General features: G+C 34.9%; 2 protein-coding genes across 7 annotated transcripts in view; one reads left to right on the top strand and one right to left on the bottom strand.

Annotated features, from left to right (window-relative positions):
- Positions 1-23821, bottom strand: part of SPATA17 (spermatogenesis associated 17) — a 236994-nt gene that overhangs the window by 5906 nt on the left and 207267 nt on the right. The window lies entirely within an intron of this gene.
- On the top strand, positions 11877-12188 carry LOC129458609 (ubiquitin-like). The gene has a single exon (XM_055234606.2). The coding sequence runs from the start codon at positions 11940-11942 to the stop codon at positions 12171-12173; it is 234 nt and encodes a 77-aa protein (XP_055090581.1). The 5' UTR covers positions 11877-11939; the 3' UTR covers positions 12174-12188.

Here is a 23821-nt window from a genome sequence, read left to right as displayed (position 1 = left end):
TCTGTGTTTGTCATGGCCAAGTGACATGAAGGATGGTGGGTTGTGACAGACACTGCTTTTGAGTGCAAAGAGAATTTGAGTGATAAAATGCTTAGATAAAAGGCAAATTAATTAATATGAATGAAATCTTCTTGGATAGCATAAATGCAATAAAATTTTACATAATGAAATATCATTTTCCTGTGGGGCTGAGCATCTATATTCTTGCCTTCTTTTTGTTACAAATTACAATTCCAGAGGTAATCAGAAATCAACACAGTATTTGCAACAATGCACGTGACATCTTTACTTTTTGCAATAGTAAATTGTTCATATCACTCTTAAATTTGAACATATAGAGTTTAGACATCTGCATGAAGCATCAGTGACTTTTTATGTTGGCAACTTGATGAACACTGAAACTCAGAACTGTGAATACCTTTATTTTTATAAATATATATATATAATATTTTATTTAATTTTCAAAAAAGTAGACCTGCCTTACAAGATATGTTAAAAGAAGTTTTCAGTGAAAGGCAAATGACATAGGTTAGAAATTCAGCTCTACATAAAGAAATAAAGAGAAGGAATAAATGAAGATGAAATAAAACCTTTTATTTTTCTTATTCTTGGTTGACCTAAAAGATAACATTCTTTTTTCCAAATAATAATAATAACAATGTCATTCATCATTATTGCTTGTGGATAAGGGAAATGAATTACAGCAATGTTATAAGAAATGGAAGGAAGGAATCAGGAATAATCTGTTATAAGGTAACTGCACTACCCCTGAAGCAGTACAGTGTTATTTGAAAGTGGACTCAGATTAGTCATAAATGTATACTCCAAACTCTAGAACAATCACTACAGAAAAATTTTGATATGCTAAGAGTGAAAGAAAATTAAATCATATAAAATGTTTAAAACTAGAGAAGACTAGGAGTGGAAGACAAAAGCAAAACAAATAAGAAAATGAAGACCAAGTTACAAATTTGGCATATATTGATCCAATTATATTAATAATCACTTTAAATATGGATAGCTTAAATGCACCAATAAAAGAACAAGACTGGATAAAAAAGAAGAACCAACTATATGTCATCTACATGAAACTCACTTTTAATGTGAAAACACAGAGTAAAAGTAAAGAGGTGCAGAAAGATATACCGTGCTAACACTAATCAAAATATAGCTGTAGTAGCTATATTAATTTCAGACAAAATAGATTTCAGAATAAGGAAAATTATTAGGAATAAAGAGGAGCATTACATAGCAATAAAGTGCCTAGTAATAGAGTGTGAAAATCTATGAGGCAAAAATTGATAGAACTGCAAGGAGAAATAGACAAATTCATGATTGTAGTTGGAGACTTCAACACCCCTTTATCCATAATTGGCAGATCCAGAAAGCAGAATATAATTGAAGAGTACTACCATAAAACTGTATATAATTGACATCTAGAGACTGCTTAATCCGACAACAGCAGAATATTCATTCTTATAGAGCTCACATTGAACACTCACCAAGCTAGATCACATCTTGGGCCATAAAACACAACTTAACAAATTTAAAAGAAGAGAAACACAACGTTTGCTGTCGGACCACAATGGAATTAAAGTAGAAATCAGTAACAGAAAGATTGCTGGAAAATCTCAAAATATTTAGCGATTAAAGAATGCATTTCTAAATAACACATGGGTCAAAGGAAAAGTCTCAAGAGAAATAAAAAATATTTTTAACTAAATAAAAATGAAAATGCAACCCATCAAATTTATGAGATGCAGCAAAAGCAGTGCCTAGAGGAAAATGGATAGCAATAAATGTGTATACTAGAAAAGAAGAAAAATCTAAAGTCAATAATCTAAGCTTCCACTTTAGAAAACTATATTAAAAAGAGCAAATTAATTACAAAGTAAGCAGAAGCAAAGAAATAATAAAATCAGAGCATAAATCAATAAAATCATGAACAGGAAAATAATAGAGAAAATCAACAAAATCAAAAGCCTGCTCTTGAAATCATCAACAGAATTGATAAACTCCTAACCAGGTGAACCAAGACGAAAGAGAGAAGACACAAATTACTAATATCAGGATTGAAAAGTGGGCCATCACTTCTAATCCTATGAGTGTTAAAAAGATAAATATTATGGCCAGACATGGTGACTCATGCCTATAATCCAGCACTTCAGGAGGCCAAGGTGGGAGGGTTGCTTTAGCTCAGGAGTTCGAGACCAGCCTAGGCCACATAGTGAGACTCCATCTCCCAAAAAGTTTAAAAATTGGCTGGGTATTGTGGTGTACACCTGTAGTCCCAGCTACTTAGGAAGCTGAGGTGGGAGGATTGCTTGAGTCTGGGAGTTTGAGGTTGCAGTGAGCCATTGTTGTGCCACTGCACTCCAGGATGGGTGACAGAGTTCCTCATAATATTCCTTTATATATATACATAGCAAGACCCCTTCTCTTAAAAAATAATAAAATAAGATTATATACCTATAGAAATAAATTTTATATATATATAGAAAATTACATATATAGAGAGGAATAAATGCATACATATAGAAAATTAGATATGGAGAATTTTTAGATATAACTTTTACATATATAATTTATATATATAATATATAAAATTTTATATATTTAAATATATTTAAATTTAAATATATAATTTTAAATATATATAAATTATATTTAATATATATTGATATATATAAATTATATTTAATATATATTAGATATATATAAATTATATTTAATATATATTAGATATATATAAATTATATTTAATATATATTAGATATATATAAATTATATTTAATATATATTAGATATATATAAATTATATTTAATACATATTAGATATATATAAATTATATTTAATATATATTAGATATATAAATTATATTTAATATATATTAGATATATATAAATTATATTTAATATATATTAGATATATATAAATATATTTAATATATATTAGATATATATAAATATATTTAATATATATTAGATATATATAAATTATATTTAATATATATTAAATATATAAATTTAAATATATTTAAAATTTTGTATAATATAAAATTATATTACATATATATTACATAATATATATTACATATAAAATTATGTTTTAATTATATATAAATTCATGTATAATGTAAAAATTTCTCTCTATATAATTTTCTACATATATAAATTTATACACATATATAATTTTATTTATTTATTTTTTGAGATGGAGTCTCGCTTTGTCACCCAGGCTGGAGTGCAGTGGCATGATTTTGGCTCACTGCAACCTCCGTCTCCCTGGGCTCAGTGATTCTCCTGCCTCAGCCTCCCAAGTGGCTGGGATTACAGGCACACATCACCACGCCTGGCTAATTTTTGTATTTTTAGTAGAAACGGGGTTTCACCATATTGGCCAGGCTGGTCTCAAAACTCCTGACCTTGTGATCCACCTGCCTCGGCCTCCCAAAGTGCTGGGATTACAGGCATGAGCCACCGCACCCGGCTATAATTTTATTTTATTTTATTTTTTAAGAGAAGGTGTCTTGCTATGTTGCCGAGGCTGGCCTTGAACTCCTGGGCTCAAGGGATCCTCCCACCACAGCCTCCCAAGTAGCTGGGACTACAGTTGTGTGCTACCATGCCCAGCTTTATTTTAAAAAACTGAATCAATAATAAATAAGCTTCCAAAAAGGACAAGATGGTTTCACTGGTGAATTCTACCAAATAAGGAAGAAATTATATCTATTTTCTATAATTTGTTCTAGAAAATAGAAGCACAGGAAAAACTTCCTAACTCATTCTGTTTTGTAATCTGTGAAATGGGGATACCTACCTCACAGGATTGTTGTTTAATCACAGGATTGTGATTAAACAAGACAAACTATCTGGCTCTTAACACTGGTATTTTCCTCTCTCATTCCTTAAATAATAGAAGTCTATCCATATTATACCTACCATGTTCTTTCAAAAATTAAATCAATTCCATTGGCACTTACAGGAGACTAATTTTGGGGTGATAATGTGGTGAAACAGGACTTTGATGATACCATCCCATCAGTAAAACTATTTTCAATAAGCACATTCAATACATGCCTATTCATTTGTGTTAAATTATCCATGTGTAATATTGTGGGAATATAATATAATACTAAATATATATACAAATGAGATAAAAATAAATATAAATAGAAGTTCTAATATTTTCTTCCTTCATTTCTGTGGATCTTCTTGTGTATTTAATTTTAGACTCATGTGATATAATGAAGTATCACTTAATTCTGAGTTAGACCTTCTTTTGTGCATTCAAGTAACATTTTGGTGTCTGCAATGTGTTTGACACTACGCTAGCTTCCAACCAATGGTAACCAAAACTTGGTCTTATCTAGTGTCAGACAATAGTGCAGATAGACAAGGATTGACCGCTTCAAGTACCTACCTTCTACGTCCTCCAAAACCAAATCTTTCAGAAACTCTTTATTGCTCCTATTTTTAAATCTAAAATCTCACATTCTTACATAGCTCTAGTCAACCAATAACTGTGACCTCTGGTACAGGAAGAGGTGAAGATACCATCAGCAGAGCTTTGGTTTTGGGAGAAATCTAGTGCTGATTAGCATTTGTTTAAAATTTGCCTCTGATGTGATAAAACATGTCATCCGATCGTGGGAAAATATGAGCTCAAGAAAACCACCTGCACACTTGCACAGTGTCACTTTTTAAATGGGGGTTGGGGAGCTGCTTTTCTGAAAATAGCCTCATCAAGAAAAAACACTGGGGATGGTAATTTTAAATGCTGCCATAGCCCTTGCTTGCCAGAGCAGACAGCTTCTGCTATTAGGATGCCCAGCCAAACACAAATAATCCACTGCCAAAATGAGCTCCTTGGGACAATTTAGGAGTCTTTGGAAGTGAACGGCTCTCTGAGCTGGAATGCAGCCCGGGTCCATTTTCAAACCCAAGTCAAAATGACAAAGAGTACATTTCCTGGGCCACTCACCCCCTAAGTGTAAGATTACTTTAGGTTGGCAGCTGCACTGTTTATCTAGTTATTTAAGGCTTTTCACCAGATACAACTGAGTGCTTAAATACTTCAATGTTAGTAAGCAGGACAGCGCTGTTACACCATAGGAGACAAAACTTTTGAGATTAGAGAGATAAGATGAAAATCAAGGGTTATGCACATATTTTTCAGCTAGCTTATAATGTCTTATATATTCAGCTTTAAAATATGGCAAAGATTTTTCTACTAGAGTTAGAAAAAAGGAGCATGGCAAGAACTTCTGGCTATGTATAAATACTATTTTAATCAAAAATATTTCCTTATATCCTGAACGAGACTTCAGCTAAGTCTGGTTAGCACTGGAGACTTTACAGACTCTTTAAATGAGAGTTTACAGGCAGGTTTAAAAGATCACCTGGCATTATTCCTGCAAGATCAAACTTTGCTCTCATTGCATGTAGAAAACTGTGATGACATGAGGATCTCTACAGTTCTGACAAAAGAATATACAGGAAAAAGTTGTAGGAATTATCCCCTTCTTTCTGTTCACTGTTTTCAGGAAAATATCCTCAAGTATTCAATCTTTGTTATTTGTGTTGTTCTAAAGCTCAGAGATTTAGGATTTATTATACATTCTTCAATCAAACCATTTGTACATGTTCCCAGAGAAGAAAATTTTAGCTGATAAGTTGATGTTGCATTATCAGTCTGAATCTAAACAGGAAACCAAGTTCATTTGCATATCGTGTGATGCCCAGAGTCTCACTGGTGATTGCAGGGGTCATGTGAAAACTTTCTTATTACTTCTACTTAGAAGCAGTACTGCTTTGGAGTCAAGCTGCCTGGGTTTGAAATCCAGGTTTATCTTTAAGGACTCTGTGATCTTGGACAAGTTATTTAGTCTCTGCCATGCTTGTTTCCTAATTTGAAAACAGATAAAATAACATGAAAATATAAATGCATGAGTTTATTCATGTAAAGCAATTAAAACAGTGTCCAGCACAGAGCAAGTACTTAACAAGTGTTAGCTATTCTCAAACTAAGAAACTCAAATATACTTTTAAAAAATTGTAGGTGAGTAATCCTAAATAGTTGCTAATCAGGCCGGGCGCGGTGGCTCAAGCCTGTAATCCCAGCACTTTGGGAGGCCGAGGCGGGTGGATCACGAGGTCAGGAGATCGAGACCATCCTGGCTAACACGGTGAAACCCCGTCTCTACTAAAAATACAAAAAATTAGCCAGGAGTGTTGGCGGGCGCCTGTAGTCCAAGCTACTCGGGAGGCTGAGGCAGGAGAATGGCGTGAACCCAGGAGGCGGAGCTTGCAGTGAGCTGACATTGCGCCACTGCACTCCAGCCTGGGGAGACAGAGCAAGACTCCGTTTCAAAAAAAAAAAAAAAAAAAAAAATAGTTGCTAATCAAAGGTCATTTATATTTGACTTTAGTATACACATTCCTCCTTTTATTTCAATGTGGGTATATCTAAATTGTAAACTTACCCTTGAGTTTCTACTGATTCTTTTCCTGTTTTTATATACTATATCTTCCTTCTTAATAGTTCCATCTGTTGGCCAGGTGCAGTGGCTCACGCCTGTAATGCCAGCACTTTGGGAGGTTCAGGGGGGCAGATCACGAGGTCAAGAGGTTGAGACCATCCTGGCCAACATGGTGAAACCCCATCTCTATTAAAAATACAAAACTTAGCTGGACGTGGTGGCACGCACCTGTAGTCTCAGTTACTTGGGAGGCTAAGGCAGGAGAATCGCTTGAACCCAGGAGGCGGAGGTTGCAGTGAGCTGAGATCATGCCAGTGCACTCCAGCCTGGCGACACAGCGAGACTCCATCTCAAAAAAAAAAAAAAAAAAAATAGTTCCTCTGTCTTTCTCTTACTTAGTTCTCATATTTAGTCCTTTCCCCATCTTTATGAACTTGACAGGCCCACATGACAGATATGTAAACTGAAGGATAAATGATCGAGTTCCTTGTTTGACCAGTTCATTGTATTCAGTGGCATATTTAGGCCATAATAAAAGTGATACAAGATATAAAGATATATCAGAATGAAGAGATTTAATTATAGAAACAGATGTAGATATAGAAAGGCAGAAGTACGTGAAAATGTGGTTTCAACTATTTAATTACAACCAAAAACACAAAAACATGTCATCTAAATAAAAGTACCTGAAATGGAACATCTAACTAGATACAATGTGTTAGTTAGAATGATCTGTAGCCTGTTAGTGGTTTTATCATAGAGCTAGTGATAGCATGGTAAGATATTCCGGCAACATTATTTTCATATACAAAGATGTGCCAATTTAAAAAGGCTATATGAAACTGGCACTAAAGGGAAAATTTGGCTTGCATGTGGTTAATCTGTGGGAAAATATGCTGCAAAAATATTCAGAGACAGTATCAAAATGGTTTAAGGAGAACCAAATGAAATGGGGAATAACAATTGAAACTGGGATTGTAGTATTCCTAAGTTTTCTCCTACTAGGACACTAAGTGTTTCTTACTAGGAGAAAAACTGAATGCCTCTAAATAATAAGGTACTGCAAGAAAATTCTCAAGAAGGGGAGTAACTGCTAAAAGCCAGGTTACGTTTTGTTCACACTTGTATTCCCAGGATTTAGCACAGTGTCTACTACAAAGTAGGGACTTGACAAATGTTATCTAGCTGAAAGAATGACTAAATAAATGAATAAACAGATGTGGCCCTGGGGAAACTGTGAACTTGTTAAAAGTTTGAACCTTCTGGAGTAGCACATCCTTACTCTCTCACTCAACCCTGTCACTCTAGAAACCAAGTGAAGGAAACGGAAGTCGCATGTCCTGGACATCATCAGGGTCCTCCCAAAGTCCACACGTGGAAATCTTTCTTTTTCCAGCTAATAGATGCTGTGCCAGGTGTCTCCGTACATTCAATTACCTGGGTTTCAAAGTATTTGGGGGAATGATAGAAATCAGGAAAGAGAGAAAGAATAGAGAAAAGTTAGTGACAGATTTATCTATGGGGGAGAAGGAAGCTGTATCAGTTTTGTTTGTTGTGTTCCCAGTACCATCACAGGGCCTGAAACATATCATATTAAATCTTGTTTAAATAGAAATACAGTACTTCTCAGAGTGACCCTATTTTGAGAGGAAGATAACGCCTGGATTTATCTGTAATATGATGGTGTGTTCAATGATGACTTCTTTATAAGAACACTGTTACTGGAGATCCTCACTATTCACAGATTCCTTATTTGAAATTTGCCAACTTGCTAAAATTTATTTGTGACCTTAAAATTAATATTCGCAGTGGTTTTGTGGATGAACTGCAACCTAACTTAATAGGCAGACAAGATTGAAAACCCAACTTAGGAGTATATGCCTGTAACAATTGCTGAGTCTTGCCAATCCCAGCAGCCATACTTCAACCACTCATACACTGCTGAGTGTTCAAACTGTGTTCAAGTAAGGCAAACGCTGAGCTCTAACCAATCCAGCTGTTTCTGTACCTCACTTCCGATTTCTGTATGTCACTTTACTTTTTTTGCCTATAAATTTGTTCTGACCATGAGACACCCCCAGAGTATCTCTGAATCTGCTATGATTCTGGGGGCTGCCTGATTCACGAATCCTTCATTGCTCAATTAAACTCCTTTAAATTTAGTTTGGCTGAAGTTTTTCTTTTAACAACCCTAAGTGTGCCGCTGAAATTCTGCCTAGTGTTCCTTAAGTGTAATGTGGAGAACATACATGCTAGATAAGCTTCATTCAAGCATGAGTTATAGTGCTATTGGCCACAAGTTCAATGCTAATGAGTCAAAATATATGTCAGTTAGGGTGTTTTTAAATGGAAGCACATATAAAACACTATTATGCACTGATTGGTTGGCAAAAATGTTGACCAAAGTCTAGCAGAAACGTAATCCTATTTTCCCTGTAGGAACAATGGTTCATTATTCACCAGTTCAGTGTCTGAGGCGACTTTATAGAACATAACCACTGCAAATAACAAGAATTGATTGCTATAAGACAGTCAAGCTCTTTCATGACACACTCACTATGGCATAAACTTGTATATTCTACCAGAATATCACAGATACAATGACTCCTGGGATATGAATAACATTGAACAAGCCACTAAATGAATGAGAACATGAATACATAAAATGAACTAATGAGTTGAAAATATTGTCTACTATTATTTAAGGGGTGAATTGTAAATAATTCTTTATGAACACTAACACTAACCATATATAGATTATAACCTGATGTTTAGTTTAATAAGAAATAATTTTCATTTAAGTGTAATTTCACTGACATAAAAAATAAGGTAGTGAATAAGCAAAGCATTATAAACAGTACTCTCATGATCCTCTACTAAACCTAGATGTTCATATTACCATCAGGAATAATCATGTTTGTTAAACTAATTTCTTTCTGCTCTTTTTGAAGTATTGGTTTATAAACATTCATTTATTCATTCACTCATTCTTTTAAAAAATATTAATCAAGTGCCTACTTAAGCCAAGCTGTGTTCTAGGCAGTGATAATACAGCAATGAACCAGTCATGCAAAAATTCCTGTCTTCATGGAACTTAAATCTCCAGTGGGAGAGACAGACAAGAAACAAGTAAGTTATATGATAATAAGTGCTATGAACATAAGACAGGGTAGTGGAGAAGGACTGAGCGAATTGGGAAAGGGCTTTGAATTTCAAATCAGGTGGTCAGGAAAGGCTACTCTGAGGTATCATTTGAGGACAAACCCGAAGGAGGTGAGAGTGTAATCATGCAACCTCAGCTCATAGTTACAGCCACCAATTTGTCACTGTAACACTAGGATCACTTCAAGTTACCAAAACCTTATAAACTATGCCAAAAGCATTGATTTATTTGCTCTACGATTTTTTGGGGGGGAAAGTTTTCCAACATCTGAAACCTGTTAATGCATTCAGGATTTGCAATGCAGAATGTAGGGCCACAGCATCAAGCAATGAAACAGCATGCCTTTTCTCTGTAGGTGGCAAGAGAAGGGCACCATAGCTTTGCATATGGAAAGAGTTCTGTTAATTTCACTTCTTTCAAGAGGCACTGTCAAATCCTGATGTTGTCATCACACAACATGCATTGATTTCATCACAGCCCCCAAGGAAGAAGTATATAATAGTCCAGCCAGTGAATGATACCTAGCCCATAATTTCTAATTCCCATTGATGTATTTATATTCTTTAGGCAGCAATGCCCAAGAGAGACATTGCAGAAATAAAGAGAACTATTAATAATGATTACCTATGTCTTCCATTGATACCACAAAAAGTATCTAAGGTTAAAAAGTAATTAGAAAAAATTTACATAGAAATAACACTTGATGCATTGTCTGGGCAAGTGGCAGCTGGCAATTTTTTTAAAGATGGCAATAACTAACTTTTGTCAATGTCAGGTATTCTTTTCGTAACTGTGGGCTCTGGTGAGGAAAAGTGATCCTTCTCCAAAAGGAGAACTAACAGGGTACATGTTTCATTCATTTTTCTTGAAATTGTTCACGTTTAAGTGTTTTGATGGGATTTATTATTATTTCTTGGTTAGCTGGAGGGGAGGCCGTTGCATAACATATCTTGTTCGTTTTTTAATTACCTCCTGAAAAGGCAAATACTCCTGAAACAATAAGCTGGCTAATTTAAGAGGCATAGCTAACAAATGAAGGGCAACTTTAGACTTATCTTAAAGTCTTTAAATGTGTAAATCATAGCCTTCGAATCAACTAGTCATCAAATCTCAAAATAAAAAGCAATATTGCCTTGTCTTCATAAAAGGCAGTTTATCTCCTTCTGTATATCATTTTCATCAAACAGTGTTTTCTACTTGTTGGTTTACTCTTTTACTGTGAGAATGTGTTTGATAATGTGTGGTATAAAAATCAAGAAATTAGTCTCACAGCAGGGAGTCTGCTAACAACACCATTTTAATCTTATCCTTCAAGCAGTCACAGAAAACATATTAATTGCAGTTTAATTTATGCAACAAATATTTCATTTTAATTATGCTTAATTTTTGTCAAGCTATAAAAATGTCAATAGTTCTGTCACAGTTTTTTCTTACAAGATTTTTTAAATGAAAGAATTAAAATCAAGTGCTGTTTCTAAAAGAAATTATGAAAGATTTCTAATTACTGCTTATGTTTTTGAAAAATTGCTAATCTAGTAGCCCCAAAATAACATCTGGGAACATGTGAACCTGGAGCTTTCTTACTCAATATTTATAATTCTTAATAGCATACATGCATCATTAATATAATGGAATTCTCACAGGAAAGATTTTTTTTGTAATTATAGGATATATCAATAACTGTCATTGAATGGTGCATTTTCTCTATAGAAGTGTTTTTGTTAATTCCTCTCAGGAAAACTGAGACAAGAATAAGTGAAACTGATTGCTGCTGACACACCACACTGAAGAATATTCACCATTAACAGCAGTAAAAAGAATAATGTCAAACCACCAAAGCTGAACAACATTAATTATATTCAGCAAATAGTTATTAAGTTCTTAGTAGGTGCAAATCCTACCCAAACATTAAGTCTCAAGTAAAAATGCTACTTCCTCGAGGAAATCCTTCTCTCTTCAGATGTAAATTAAATTTCCCTACCCTGAATGCCTATGGTGCATAATCATACCTTTCTCACAGTCCTTTTATATTTTTTTTGTTTTGCATCACAGTAATTCCCCCTGCAAGTTTCATCTCATCCACTAGATGGTAAGGTTCCTGGGGGAAGAATTCAGGCTTTTGTGTTTATATCCTACATCTACCACATTCAAATATACATACAAATGAAAACTATATGTATGAATAAAATATTCTGGAGGGGTGGATGGCTTTGTCCGGTGAGCGGGTGGAGGTGTTCCTGTGGCTGGACGTGATTGGCGATTCGCAGCATCCTCGTATCTGTTAACAGGTCAAAATGCAGATCTTCGTGAAGACCCTGACTGGCAAGACCATCACCCTTGAGGTGGAGCCCAATGACACCATCGAAAATGTGAAGGCCAATATCCAGGATAAGGAAGGCATCCTCCCCGACCAGCAGAGGCTCATCTTTGCACGCATGCAGCTAGAAGATGGCTGCACTCTTTCTGACTACAACATCCAGAAAGAGTCGACCCTGCACCTGGTTCAGCGTCTGAGACGTGGCTGTTAATTCTTCAGTCTTGCATTTGCAGTGCCCAGTGATGGCATTACGCTGCAATATAGCCATCTGCCCCCACTTAAGTTTAGAAATTACAAGTTTCAGTAATAGTTGAACCTGTTCAAAATGTTAATAAAGGTTTTGTTGCATGGTAGCATTAAAAAAATTCTGGATGTTATACATTTGGAAAAACATTATTTCAAAAGTCCTTCTATAAAAGTTGTATACAACTGTACTATGAAATTATTCATTAGAAGACTTCTAGTTTTAGGATGGTGGTGAATTTCTTGCCGTCTCATCCTCTCAGAAATGCATCCCACCTCCCCGCATTCAAAAAAATGTGGACTATTGTAAACATCCAGTAAGCTACATATTCAGTGAAACCAGCAGACAGCAGCGACCCCAAATTATAACTTATATTGGGAAACAGACAGGGAGTGGTACTAGACTTACAAGGAATGAAGAACAGTGACCTTTTCAGAGGGGGACACCAATGACATCCCATCCTATTTTTCCTACTTAAACCCAGAAACCCTCAGGCATTGGAATCTTCAGATATCTCAGAATGCATAGATGATGCACAGGGCTTGGTTAAAAGCCTACATAAAATACACTCTCCAAGCTCCCTCCAGGTTCTAACACTCCACGAAAATCTTCCTCCCCTCCTCCCCTCAGGTTCAGGAGGTTTATGATCTGGGAGATTTGGGTGGATGGGCGAGCAGCAGGCACCAGGCACAAGGTATGACACTATACTGAAAATTAAGTGAAAGGCTTCATACTGAATGGTGAGAACAGCATCCTACTCACCACCTCAATTACCACTTCCCAGAATACTTTCACACCTGGCAAGAGATTAGAGAAATTTTGTTGGAAACACTTTTTTTTTTTTTTTGAGACGGAGTCTCGTTCTGTCACCCAGGCTGGAGTGCAGTGGCGCAATCTCGGCTCACTGCAAGCTCCGCCTCCCGGGTTCACGCCATTCTCCTGCCTCAGCCTCTCCGAGTAGCTGGGACTACAGGCGCCCGCCACCACGCCCGGCTAATTTTTTGTATTTTTAGTAGAGACGGGGTTTCACCGTGGTCTCGATCTCCTGACCTCGTGAACCACCCGCCTCGGCCTCCCAAAGTGCTGGGATTACAAGCGTGAGCCACCGCGCCCGGCTTGTTGGAAACACTTAATGGCCATAGGTAGTGGCCCATCCGCAGAAGCCACTTCTACAGAAAAAACCACCAGTCAATCTGGCTCAGGCAGGACAATGAATTCAACTAACATTTCTGTGCCTTATTTTAAAATATGAATAAAACAGCAAAAGATCAACAGATGTCTGAGGAAAGCATCTAACATAAAAGATGGAGAGAGAGAGAAGTAAACAAAAAACCAATTTAGATGAAGTTGAGATGATGCTAAAAGCAGAATCAAGCATCACTAAAATCTAAAGTAAACTTTCTAAGAGGCATTAGAAAGGATATTGCATCCATTAAACAAGTACAAGCTGCTATTTCAAAAAGAAAAAACCTTTAGTGAAGTAAAAATATGAGAGCAGAAGACACAAGTTGATAGAAAAACTGGAATTTAATACCAAAGAACTCTCCTAGAAAGTAAAACAAAAGGACAATGAAATAGAAATAGGGAAAATAAAATTCAAAAAGAAGTTGAAGAGCCATTAGAGAATTTGATTTCTGACTAGAGGAGCTCCAGTAAAAAAGATCTGAGAAAACAAAGAAAAAAGAATTAGGAAAGAAAAAATGCAAAGAAAATTTTTCACAAAGCAGAATGACAGATAACAATGGCTTGAAACAGAATAGAAATAACTTTTAACATACAATTACACATCAAAATAATTTATCAATTACATGTAGCATGAAATTCTCAGACAGAAAGATCATATTGAAAGATTTTACAGGGTGTGGAGAAACTTCGACAAGAGATGTGAAGAAAATTATGCAAATGGAGAAAAAGGTAAGTAATAACTCCAGGGAATATAAAAAGTTATACAGAAGAAACATCATCGTGGAATATTTATTGGTTTAATAAGAAACAATCTTTACATAGTAAAAAAAAGTAAAAGCTGAATATTTGCTTACTCAAGACATATATTCTAAGAAAACATGGAGATGATAGTGCAAGAGAGCTAAATCCTCATCTACCATAGTTGAAGGTCAATGGCTAACATAGAAATTGATAAATCAAGAGATAGCCTATTTTTTGGAAGGTGAAAGAGCTGAAAGTGGTGGCCTCTGAAAAGGAGGACTGGACATGTAGGGAAAGAGTGAGTTAGCAGTCTGCCACTTTTCATTACAAATCTTTGAACATATTTTTCTTTATGCATGTTTTAACTTTTATATCAATAAAGTAAAAAATAAGTGCATCAAATATTTACTGTTCTTAGAATTATGTTTCCTTTCTACTTGGACACTTATTTATCAACTGTATTCCTCTTGGAAATGTATGTCCTTTTTTTTTTTTTTTGAGACAGGGTCTCACTCTGTTGCACAGGCTGGAGAGCAGTAGTAGGATCGATCAAGGCTTACTGCAGCCTCAACTTCCCATGCTCAAACAATTCTCCCACCTCAGCCTCCCACATAGCTAGGATTATAGGTGTGTGCCACCGTGCCCAACTAATTTTTTTATTTTTTGTAGGGATGGGGTCTCACTGAACTCCTGGGTTCAAGAGATCTGCTCGCCTCTGCCTCCCAGTGGGCTGGAATTACTGGCACCTGGCCTGATGTCCTATTTTTAAAGTCATGTATACAAAATATGTAGTTACATTTATCTTAAATACCTAAATATGTGGTTTCTCTTGTGTTATTAATTTTTAACTACATCTGAACATTTTTACATTTCCCATAAGCAAGTCTAGATATTAAAACATATTAGAATGCAGATAAGATAGTCAATGGAAATTAGTATACTTTAATATTAACCCCCTCTACAAGCTTTGGGAAAATTATGTACACATTTACTAATCTATGCACAATATTTAATGTCTATATCTCAACCAAAATTATTCTAAAAGCTCTATTTTCTGAACCAGTGTCCTTTCCCCCAACTAAATCAAATTAAGAAAGCAATGTGAATTTCCTCACAAGCTATTTCATACTTGGATGCCCTTGAACTTTACTGAATCTGAAATAAAAGACATGTGTAGATAAACTTTGGTTTTCAAAATCCTAAGGAATGTCTATGTGTTATTACCATTCAAAGCACACATAAATATAACTAATTTATTTAGACTTTATAAATGAAAGTCAACTGCAAGAATATGATTTAATACATACAAAAATTTAGTCTTAATATTTAATACATTATTTCATTATTTTTTGAACAATATAAAAAATAAAGATTGAGAGGATAGAGCAATTTAAATGATTGTTGCCTCCTTAAAACTCTATGATATACATAGTCACACAATTTAGGAGACAAATAATTTCTTGAATAAAGTGAAATTCAACTGTGTATGTATTGTCTTGACTTACACTACTTTTGTTCTGCAAATAAGAATTTATCAGAAATAAAATAAAGAGCAAGTATATTTTTGCTGACCAATGTATAATAACTGCTGATTAGTTGATATCACTTTTTAAATTGCACTTGTAAAACTAAATAATTAATGTTATATTCTTAGTAAATGAATTAAATGTAAGTTGCTACACTTCAGAAACTTTGACCTGTTAAGTAAATTAACCACTCTTATAATGTTGCTTAAACTATTATCTTATTTAATAAAGCCGTTTTTATAAAAACATAAAAGTAATTCAATAAAAGAATAAATAAATCAGGTACAAAAGTAGCAAGTATATATAACATGAAGTTCTGATGTGGACAGGCAAAAATAGTGTACTAGAGCATTAACATGTTCTTCTATCCATTAGCAGCTTGAAGATAAACATGAATTACTAGTAGGAAAAGTCTTTCAATTAAGCTTGATAGGCTAAAAGTGCTTGAAAGGAATGAAAATCCCCCATAGGTAATTCATATCATCTTTATTAACAAATAAGAGGTAGAATGTTCTTGACTTTATCTAATTTTACTAAGTAAAATGTTGACAAATATATATTCACTTAAGAAAGGAAAAGACACGTAAGAATTGTTTCATATTGAAATCACATTGAAACTTTATCACGAACATATTAATATGCTAGACTGAAATAATTATGAGTTGTAGATTTCTTTTATGAAAACATTCTTCAGCAATGTAGGTTAGGATATTAATGCATAATGCTTTATATATCCCTTATGTTGACATATTTTTACCTAAAATAGATTACGATATAGGTGTTAACTGCCATTAATGATATATCTAGAATCCCATTAGTTTCCAAGAGCTTGGATATTAATGGTAAAGCATTTCAATTAGTTTTGTCTGCTCTCCAACTATATGGGTAGGGCCTATCCAAATTTTAAAAACTGTTAGTCTGTTAATGTGATTTAGTATATATTACCTCACAATGTTCCATTAAGTTCTTTTCTATCATAGAGGCTAGTTAATTGGGCTAGCAGAAGAATTTCCTCTTCCAAGAAATCTTATATTAATGTTTAGACTCCTAAAACACTCTTTTCCATCTTTAATAAGCACATGGAAGAACTGGCAGAGGAGAGTGGGGGGAAATTGTAAACAACTACTACTAACGTCTATGTGTTTATGGGTAGAACTGAAAAAGTGATCAAATAATTATCTCCACCAGAGGATCTGATACTCACACAATTAATTATACCAGCAAGTCTTTTGATGCTTTACAATGGAAGATAATTCTTAGTTTAAGTAAACTGCTCTGGAACTTCTCCTTACTTTCTTTTGACCCCATCACAAGCATTAAAATTGAATTTCTTTTAGGGCACATTTTTTTAAGAGAAATTTTAATCTCTTCAAGAAAGTTCAGGATAATGAATGAAAAACATAAAATTGCTGAGCTGCAGAAACCAAGCAGTAGTCTGAGTTTTACACAGGTCAAGCAACCCACTCTCACAGAGACTCACTACATGCAGGGTCTCTGTGCCATGCAGAGAGCTGTAAAGGCAGTACCAGTTAGAACTATAATTTCCCATCTCTTCCATCAATTTTTCGTGTTGGAGAACTAGGAAATGGGGCAAGTGAGTTGGGCTGCCTTCCACCTGGAGCCTAGAAAGAGGCTTCGATCCAAAGAGACAGAAGGGCTAAAACCACAGGCCTTCTATGTTGGCAAATAGTGAATGCATCTAGTGCTCTTCAAATAGGAGAGGGATGAGAGGGAAAAAATTACATAGGCCTATGGAAGAAAAATAGGTCCACATGTTAAAAGACATGGATGAAAAGCAGGCACTGAAAGTCATCCTCTGCAGGAACCTAAAGAAAAGTTAAGTGTTAGAAAATATTTGCCAGCTTCAACCAACTTATGAAAACAGAGTCAAAGACTAAAGAATAAAAGAGGCTAAAATAAGAGGACCAGATACACACAGAAACAATAAGGTCAGAGATGTTAGGCAAAAAGAGAAAATAAGCTAAGATTACAATAGAAGAATTAAAATTCATTATGGAGTTAATAATTGGCTATTTCAAGTTGAATTAGTGATGAACGCCATACTTTAGAATAAAAAAAATTCAAAAAGCACAGCCTCCCCCACCCACACAAATCAAAGAATTAGTCTTATCTCAGATTTTTTTTTTTTTTTGAGACGGAGTCTTTCTCTGTTCCCCAGGCTGGAGTGCAGTGGCGCGATCTCGGCTCGCTGCAAGCTCCGCCTCCCGGGTTCACGCCATTCTCCTGCTTCAGCCTCCCAAGTAGCTGGGACTACAGTCGCCCGCCAACGCGCCCAGCTAATTTTTTTGTATTTTTAGTAGAGACGGGGTTTCACCGTGTTAGCCAGGATGGTCTCGATCTCCTGACCTTGTGATCCGCCCACCTCGGCCTCCCAAAGTGCTGGGATTACAGGCTTGAGCCACCGCGCCCGGCCATTATCTCAGATATTTAATTTGTAATACTAATTGATAATCATGACTTAATAACTATTAAGAGAAAAAGGTTGTGAACCTGGTATTCTAGACATACTCTAGTTGTCACTCACATATGAAAGCAACAGAAAGGCATTCCTAGATTTTGTATTAATGGGGATTAGCTTAGAAAGCCCAGATTAACAGTGACTTAACAAGAAAGAAGTTTACTCAAAATTCCAGAGTTAATGTGATACTTTATAGTGTAAGGTCCCCAAGTTTCTTCTATGTTATTGCTTTATCTTTTGTGGCCTACACTGATTCAAGGATTGGAGATGTCAGTCCATCCATAGCTCTCAAATCCCCCATTCCAGACAGCCACAAGGAGGAAAGAAGGACACTCATTTTTTTAAAACACACTAGGCGGAGGAAGTCCGTCTTGGGACTCGAGTCCCAGGAGCCTTGGTGAATGCGCCAAAATCATAAAGTCCTCATCATTCTTTTACCTGGGCCACTCCTCAGAATTCTTTATGCAACTGGCAATCCTGTAACATCTCCCCAGTACATACCACTTAGTCCTGTGATGTGCCTGGTCTCCCTCTGGGCAGAGAAGCCTTGCTTACTGCTTCCTATAAAAGTGATAAGTTTCCTATACTAGGGGTTGTTTGCCTATGATATACTTGCATATGCAGGCCTTCCTGACTCTCTGCATCACTATGTAGGATTTGAGGCTATTGCTTTTGCTGTGAGGGATACAATCTCTGACCTAGGAAGTGTCTGTCTTCTACCAGTATCTACGGAACTGCGTCAGACTAATGTACTAGTTTGAATAGTTCTTTTGGTGAGAGTTCTGCTTTTAGCTAGCTGGCCTCCACACCATCAGACTTATTAACATAGGGAAAAATCCTGGTAAATACTTCTTAGAAGCCGGATCCACACTTTTTACCTATATTCCATTTTCCAGCACTTAGTCACAGGGCTATCCACAGTGTAAAAAGGTGGCTGATAAATGTAGTTTTAATTTCAGCATGCATGTACACACTATATATCAAAGGTTCTATTCTATAGAAAAGGGATTAGAAAACTACAGCTTGCAGGCCCAAGCCAGCCCACTGCCTAACTTGTATATAAAGTTTTATTGGAACGTAGTCATGCCCACTTATTTATGTATCATCTATGGCTGCTTTTGTGCTACAATGGCAGAGTTGAGTAGTGGTGACATAAACCTGCAGCCATCAAAACTTAAAATAATTACTCTCTGGCCATTAAAAAAAAAGTTTGCTGACCCCTGGTTCAGAGAAAGGGAAAAACTGATACTGAGGGACAATGACATTCAAGGCATCAAAACACATACAGTCTATGTCCTTCTTTAAATAAAGCTTCACGATATATTTCATGTATCAAAAAAATTTCATTTTTTTTTATAGAGATGGGGGTTCTTGCTGTCTTGTCCAGGCTGGCCTTGAACTCCTGGACTCAAAGGATCCTCCCACCCCAGCCTCCCAAAGTGCTGAGATTACAGGCATGAGCCACGTGCTTGGACAAAATGATTCATTTTAGTGTTTCAGGAAGAAGAATAAGTAATACTGGTATCAATAATACCAACATGATATCAAAACTCAGTAAGGCTGCAGAAGATATGAACAATATTAGCAAACCTCCGGAAATGGATGAATGTAGAATGTTGTGCCCAAGAACTGTATTCTTTTTAATGTACTTGAAACATTTAACAGAATTGACCAGATCCTGGGACATAAAGCATTTCTCAACACATTTCAGTAGATTAAAATCACAGACTCTGTTGTCTCTGTTGTTTGAACATGGAGGACATAAATTAGTACATTAATAAAAATATAACTGGGAAATCTCCAAATGTTATATAATTCAGTAATATACTTCTAAACAAGATATGAGTCAATATAGAAAAAAATAGAAAGCATTTTGAAATGTATGATGAAAACTTGTGGGATGTCACTAAGTACATGTTCTGAGGGAAATTTATAGCCTTATATACATAGATTAAAAATAAACGGTGAAAATGAATCATTTAAGTGTCCATTTTAAGAAGTAACAGAAAAATCAGCAAATTAAACCCCCAAAATTGAAGGAAGAAACAAAGAGCAGTTGTGAATAAAATAGGAAATGATCATTCCATGAAAAAATCAACAAAGCGAAAATTCAGTTTTCTAGATTGATGAAATTTAAAAATCCTTAACAAAAATTGATTAGAAACATTCATCAATATCCGTGAACAAAAAAGGTGACATCACTGCATATGCTATAGAATTAAATATTAATATATAATAAAATGGATCATGAACAATTTTTTGCCAATAAATTTGAAAATTTAGTTGAATAGGTCAAATAAAAAAACACAACAAACAAAATAAGAAATAGAAATCTGAATTGTCCTTTATGTATTAAAATAACTGAATTAATAAATAAAAAGAATACCCCACAACTCAATAGGCTCACTAGTGAGTTCTTCCAAATGTTTAAGGAAGAAAGAACAATGTCATACAAACTCTTCCAAAAATTGAAAAAGAGGGAATACTACCCAAATTGTTTTATGAGTTCAGCATAATCTTGAAACTAAAACTTGACAAGGACTGTCTAAGAAAGGAAAACTAGAGACCAATCTATCTTACAAACATAGACATAAAAAATAATAAAGTATTAGCAAATTGAATGCAGGAATATGTAAAAATAAAAGCATCTCATGATTAAATAGAGCTCATTCTAGGAAGAGAAGTTTGAATAATTTAAAAAAAACAGCGTAATTCACTATAATAGAATAAAAAAGTAATCACATGATCATCTCATAGATGCAGAAGCATTTGATAAAGTTTAATACCTACTTATGATTTTAAAAATAATAATCTCCTAGCAAAACAAAAACACAGGAACCATCTTTAACATGATAAAGTATGATAAAACATTATACTTAATTGAAAAATAGATTAGAAATAATTGAAAATGTAAGAAATAAAATTTTGTGAGTTTATAATATACATATTATATGGATATATATATTTATCATATACATAATATGCATATGACAAATTATGTATATCAGATTTAATTTAATATGTAGGAAAGTATGGCAAAATATATTGGTTGAAACTAGGTGGTGAGTGCATGACATATGTATTATTCATAACATGGTCTTGAACTCCTGGACTCAAAGGCTCCTCCCACCTCAATCCTCTCAAAGTGCTGAGGTTACAGGCATGAGCCACCGTGCTTGGACAAAATGATTCATTTTAGTGTTTCAGGAAGAAGAATCAGTAATATTGGTATCAATAATACCAACATGATATCAAAACTCAGTAAGGCTCTAGAAGAAATGAACAATATTAGCAAACCTCAGGAAACGGGTGAATGTAGAACATCGTGCCCCAAAACTGTATTCTGAATAATATATATGTCATGCACCCACCATCTAGTTTCAACCAATATATTTTGCCATACTTTCCTACAAATTAAAAATGTTTCGTAATTCAAAGTGTGATATAATTTTTAGCAAGAAAATAAATACTAAAATTTATCAAATATTGATAAAACTCTTCTCAGAGGTGTGTTTATTACCATAAATGTTTTCATCCCTATTGTTTCAGTCCCTACTGATGTCCCAAAATTCCTTTATCCCGGAAAATGATTTAGTGTTTGACTAAAAAATATATGTAAGTAACTAGAAATTTCAGAAACTTTATATCATACCTTACTTCATTTCTGCATACGGTTTTGTAGATGCTTCATGGTAAATATCATGGTTAAGTGAACAATTTTACTACTTAAACATATATGTATAAGTATTCTATTGTAAGAATTATGAAAACCAAAGGAAATTTTTTAATTTACCAAATTTAAAGTAACATATTTTTTATTTTCTGAATATATGTATGTTCACATATGCACGACATGTACATGTCTATATATTTCATTATATGCGTATATATGCACATATATTTCCTCAATTTCTAAAGCAGAGCTAAATTATTGTTAATTATTAATTAATTAATTTATTTTTTTGAGACAGGGTCTCACTGTGTCACTCAGGCTGGAGTGCAATGATGCAATCACAGCTCACTGAAGCCTTAACCTTCTGGGCTCAAGCAATCCTCCTGCCTAAGCCTTCCAAATAGCTGGGACTCCAGGTGCACCCCACCACACTCAGCTAATTTTTGTATTTTTTGTAGAGATGGGGTTTTGCCGTGTTGCTCAGGCCTGGTCTCTAACTCCTGGGCTCAACCGATCTGCCCTCCTCAGCCTCCCAAAGTGCTGGGATTACAGGCATGAGCCAGGTGTCCTCCAAGTATCTACAAAGAATTTATAAAATCTTAGAAGCTGACCTACACTAGGAGAAAGTAAGTTTAAAGAGCTAGTTGAGATACTATAGTGTAATGGTTAATAGGCCAGATGGCAGTGATGAACTTTCTTTATTTAGCTTTTAATCTACACAGAGGAATGATAATATCAATATCCTAGGTTAGTTAGTTCTGAGGCTTAAAAGTGATAATGCACCTAAAGCTCTTTCTCAATATGTGTCAGTTTACTAGGAATAATTTTAACTCTGGGATAATTTATCAATAAAAAGGAAAGGACAGAAATGTGTAGAAGCTGTTGCTTATGCAGCCTGACTCCAAAGGAAACAGCAATAGCAAAGACAACTTAAAAGTCTTTTGCTTATCATTTTCAAGGACATTATCTATACGAATGGAATTAAATACCTCTGTTTTATCTAGCTGTCTCACAAATTGAGACATTACTGTGCACATAGTAGGTGTCCAATAGTTATTAGCTCTTAATAACATTAATAACAAAATGTACCAATAATTGTATAGAAATTGCAGTCGTGCCTGCAAAATGACTGATTCCTTTTTTTCAATAAGACTAAAGCTTTAAACACGATTTTCCGAGTTGCACTTCAGGTTTATTGCAGAGTAACTTCACTGGAAATCTATAGATAAACTTTAGGTCCTAATGCCTCAAAATGTTTGGCTCAGTGCAAAATGTGGACATCATAAAATGATGTTGATTGATAAATGGGAGGTACCACTTTTGCCCTCTCAAAATAAGCTAACATCTGTATATTAATTTCATAAAAACTCTTAGTGGAATTTTAGTCACCTAACCACCAACTATGTGGTTCTCCTCTGTCGTATTATATATACATTTGAAAAAAAAGATATATATGGATATGCTTTCTTGCTACCTTTAGCAAGACTGAAACAGTGTATCAAATTTTATTTTGGTGGTGCTTTTATTAGCTTTCTACCACTTGATCAGCTGATATCACTAATAATAAATATTCTTTATAAACTAGAGTTTGCAAATCCTGTCCCGAGACTGTAATATTTCAAAAAACAGCCTAAGCTTTAGGGGAAAAACCAGTTACAGAAACAGCATTAAAAATGCCAAGCACCAGGCAGAAGCAATTCTGGATCAGTTTAAAAAAGTGATTGATGAAACTCTAATCCAAGCTGAAGGAACAGTTTCACGACAAGCTGTGACCATTCCACACACTTCATTAGCTGCCATAATTAGCCTGGTGTTTCAATTTGTTAGAACTGGTGGGGACAATTTTCCTCAGAATGCAAACATCAAAAAACAGGGTCCCTCAGACTTCAGAAGAGGCTGATGAGAGGCTTTTCTAGTCTCTGTTAACTAAAAGATTAATTATTGCTGATGGGAGGCTGTGCTGTGATTGTCACTCTGTCTATGTGCATTACTTTTAGCATTAGAAGAAAGA

This window comes from Symphalangus syndactylus, chromosome 19, assembly GCF_028878055.3.
Source record: "Symphalangus syndactylus isolate Jambi chromosome 19, NHGRI_mSymSyn1-v2.1_pri, whole genome shotgun sequence".
Classification (NCBI taxonomy): Eukaryota; Metazoa; Chordata; class Mammalia; order Primates; family Hylobatidae; genus Symphalangus; species Symphalangus syndactylus.
Note: the sequence above shows the minus strand (reverse complement) of the source record. Positions and strands in the feature narration are given on the sequence as shown.

Coding starts and splice junctions, on each gene's coding strand:
- LOC129458609 (XM_055234606.2), top strand. CDS start 11,940: ATGCAGATCTTCGTGAAGACCCTGACTGGCAAGACCATCACCCTTGAG.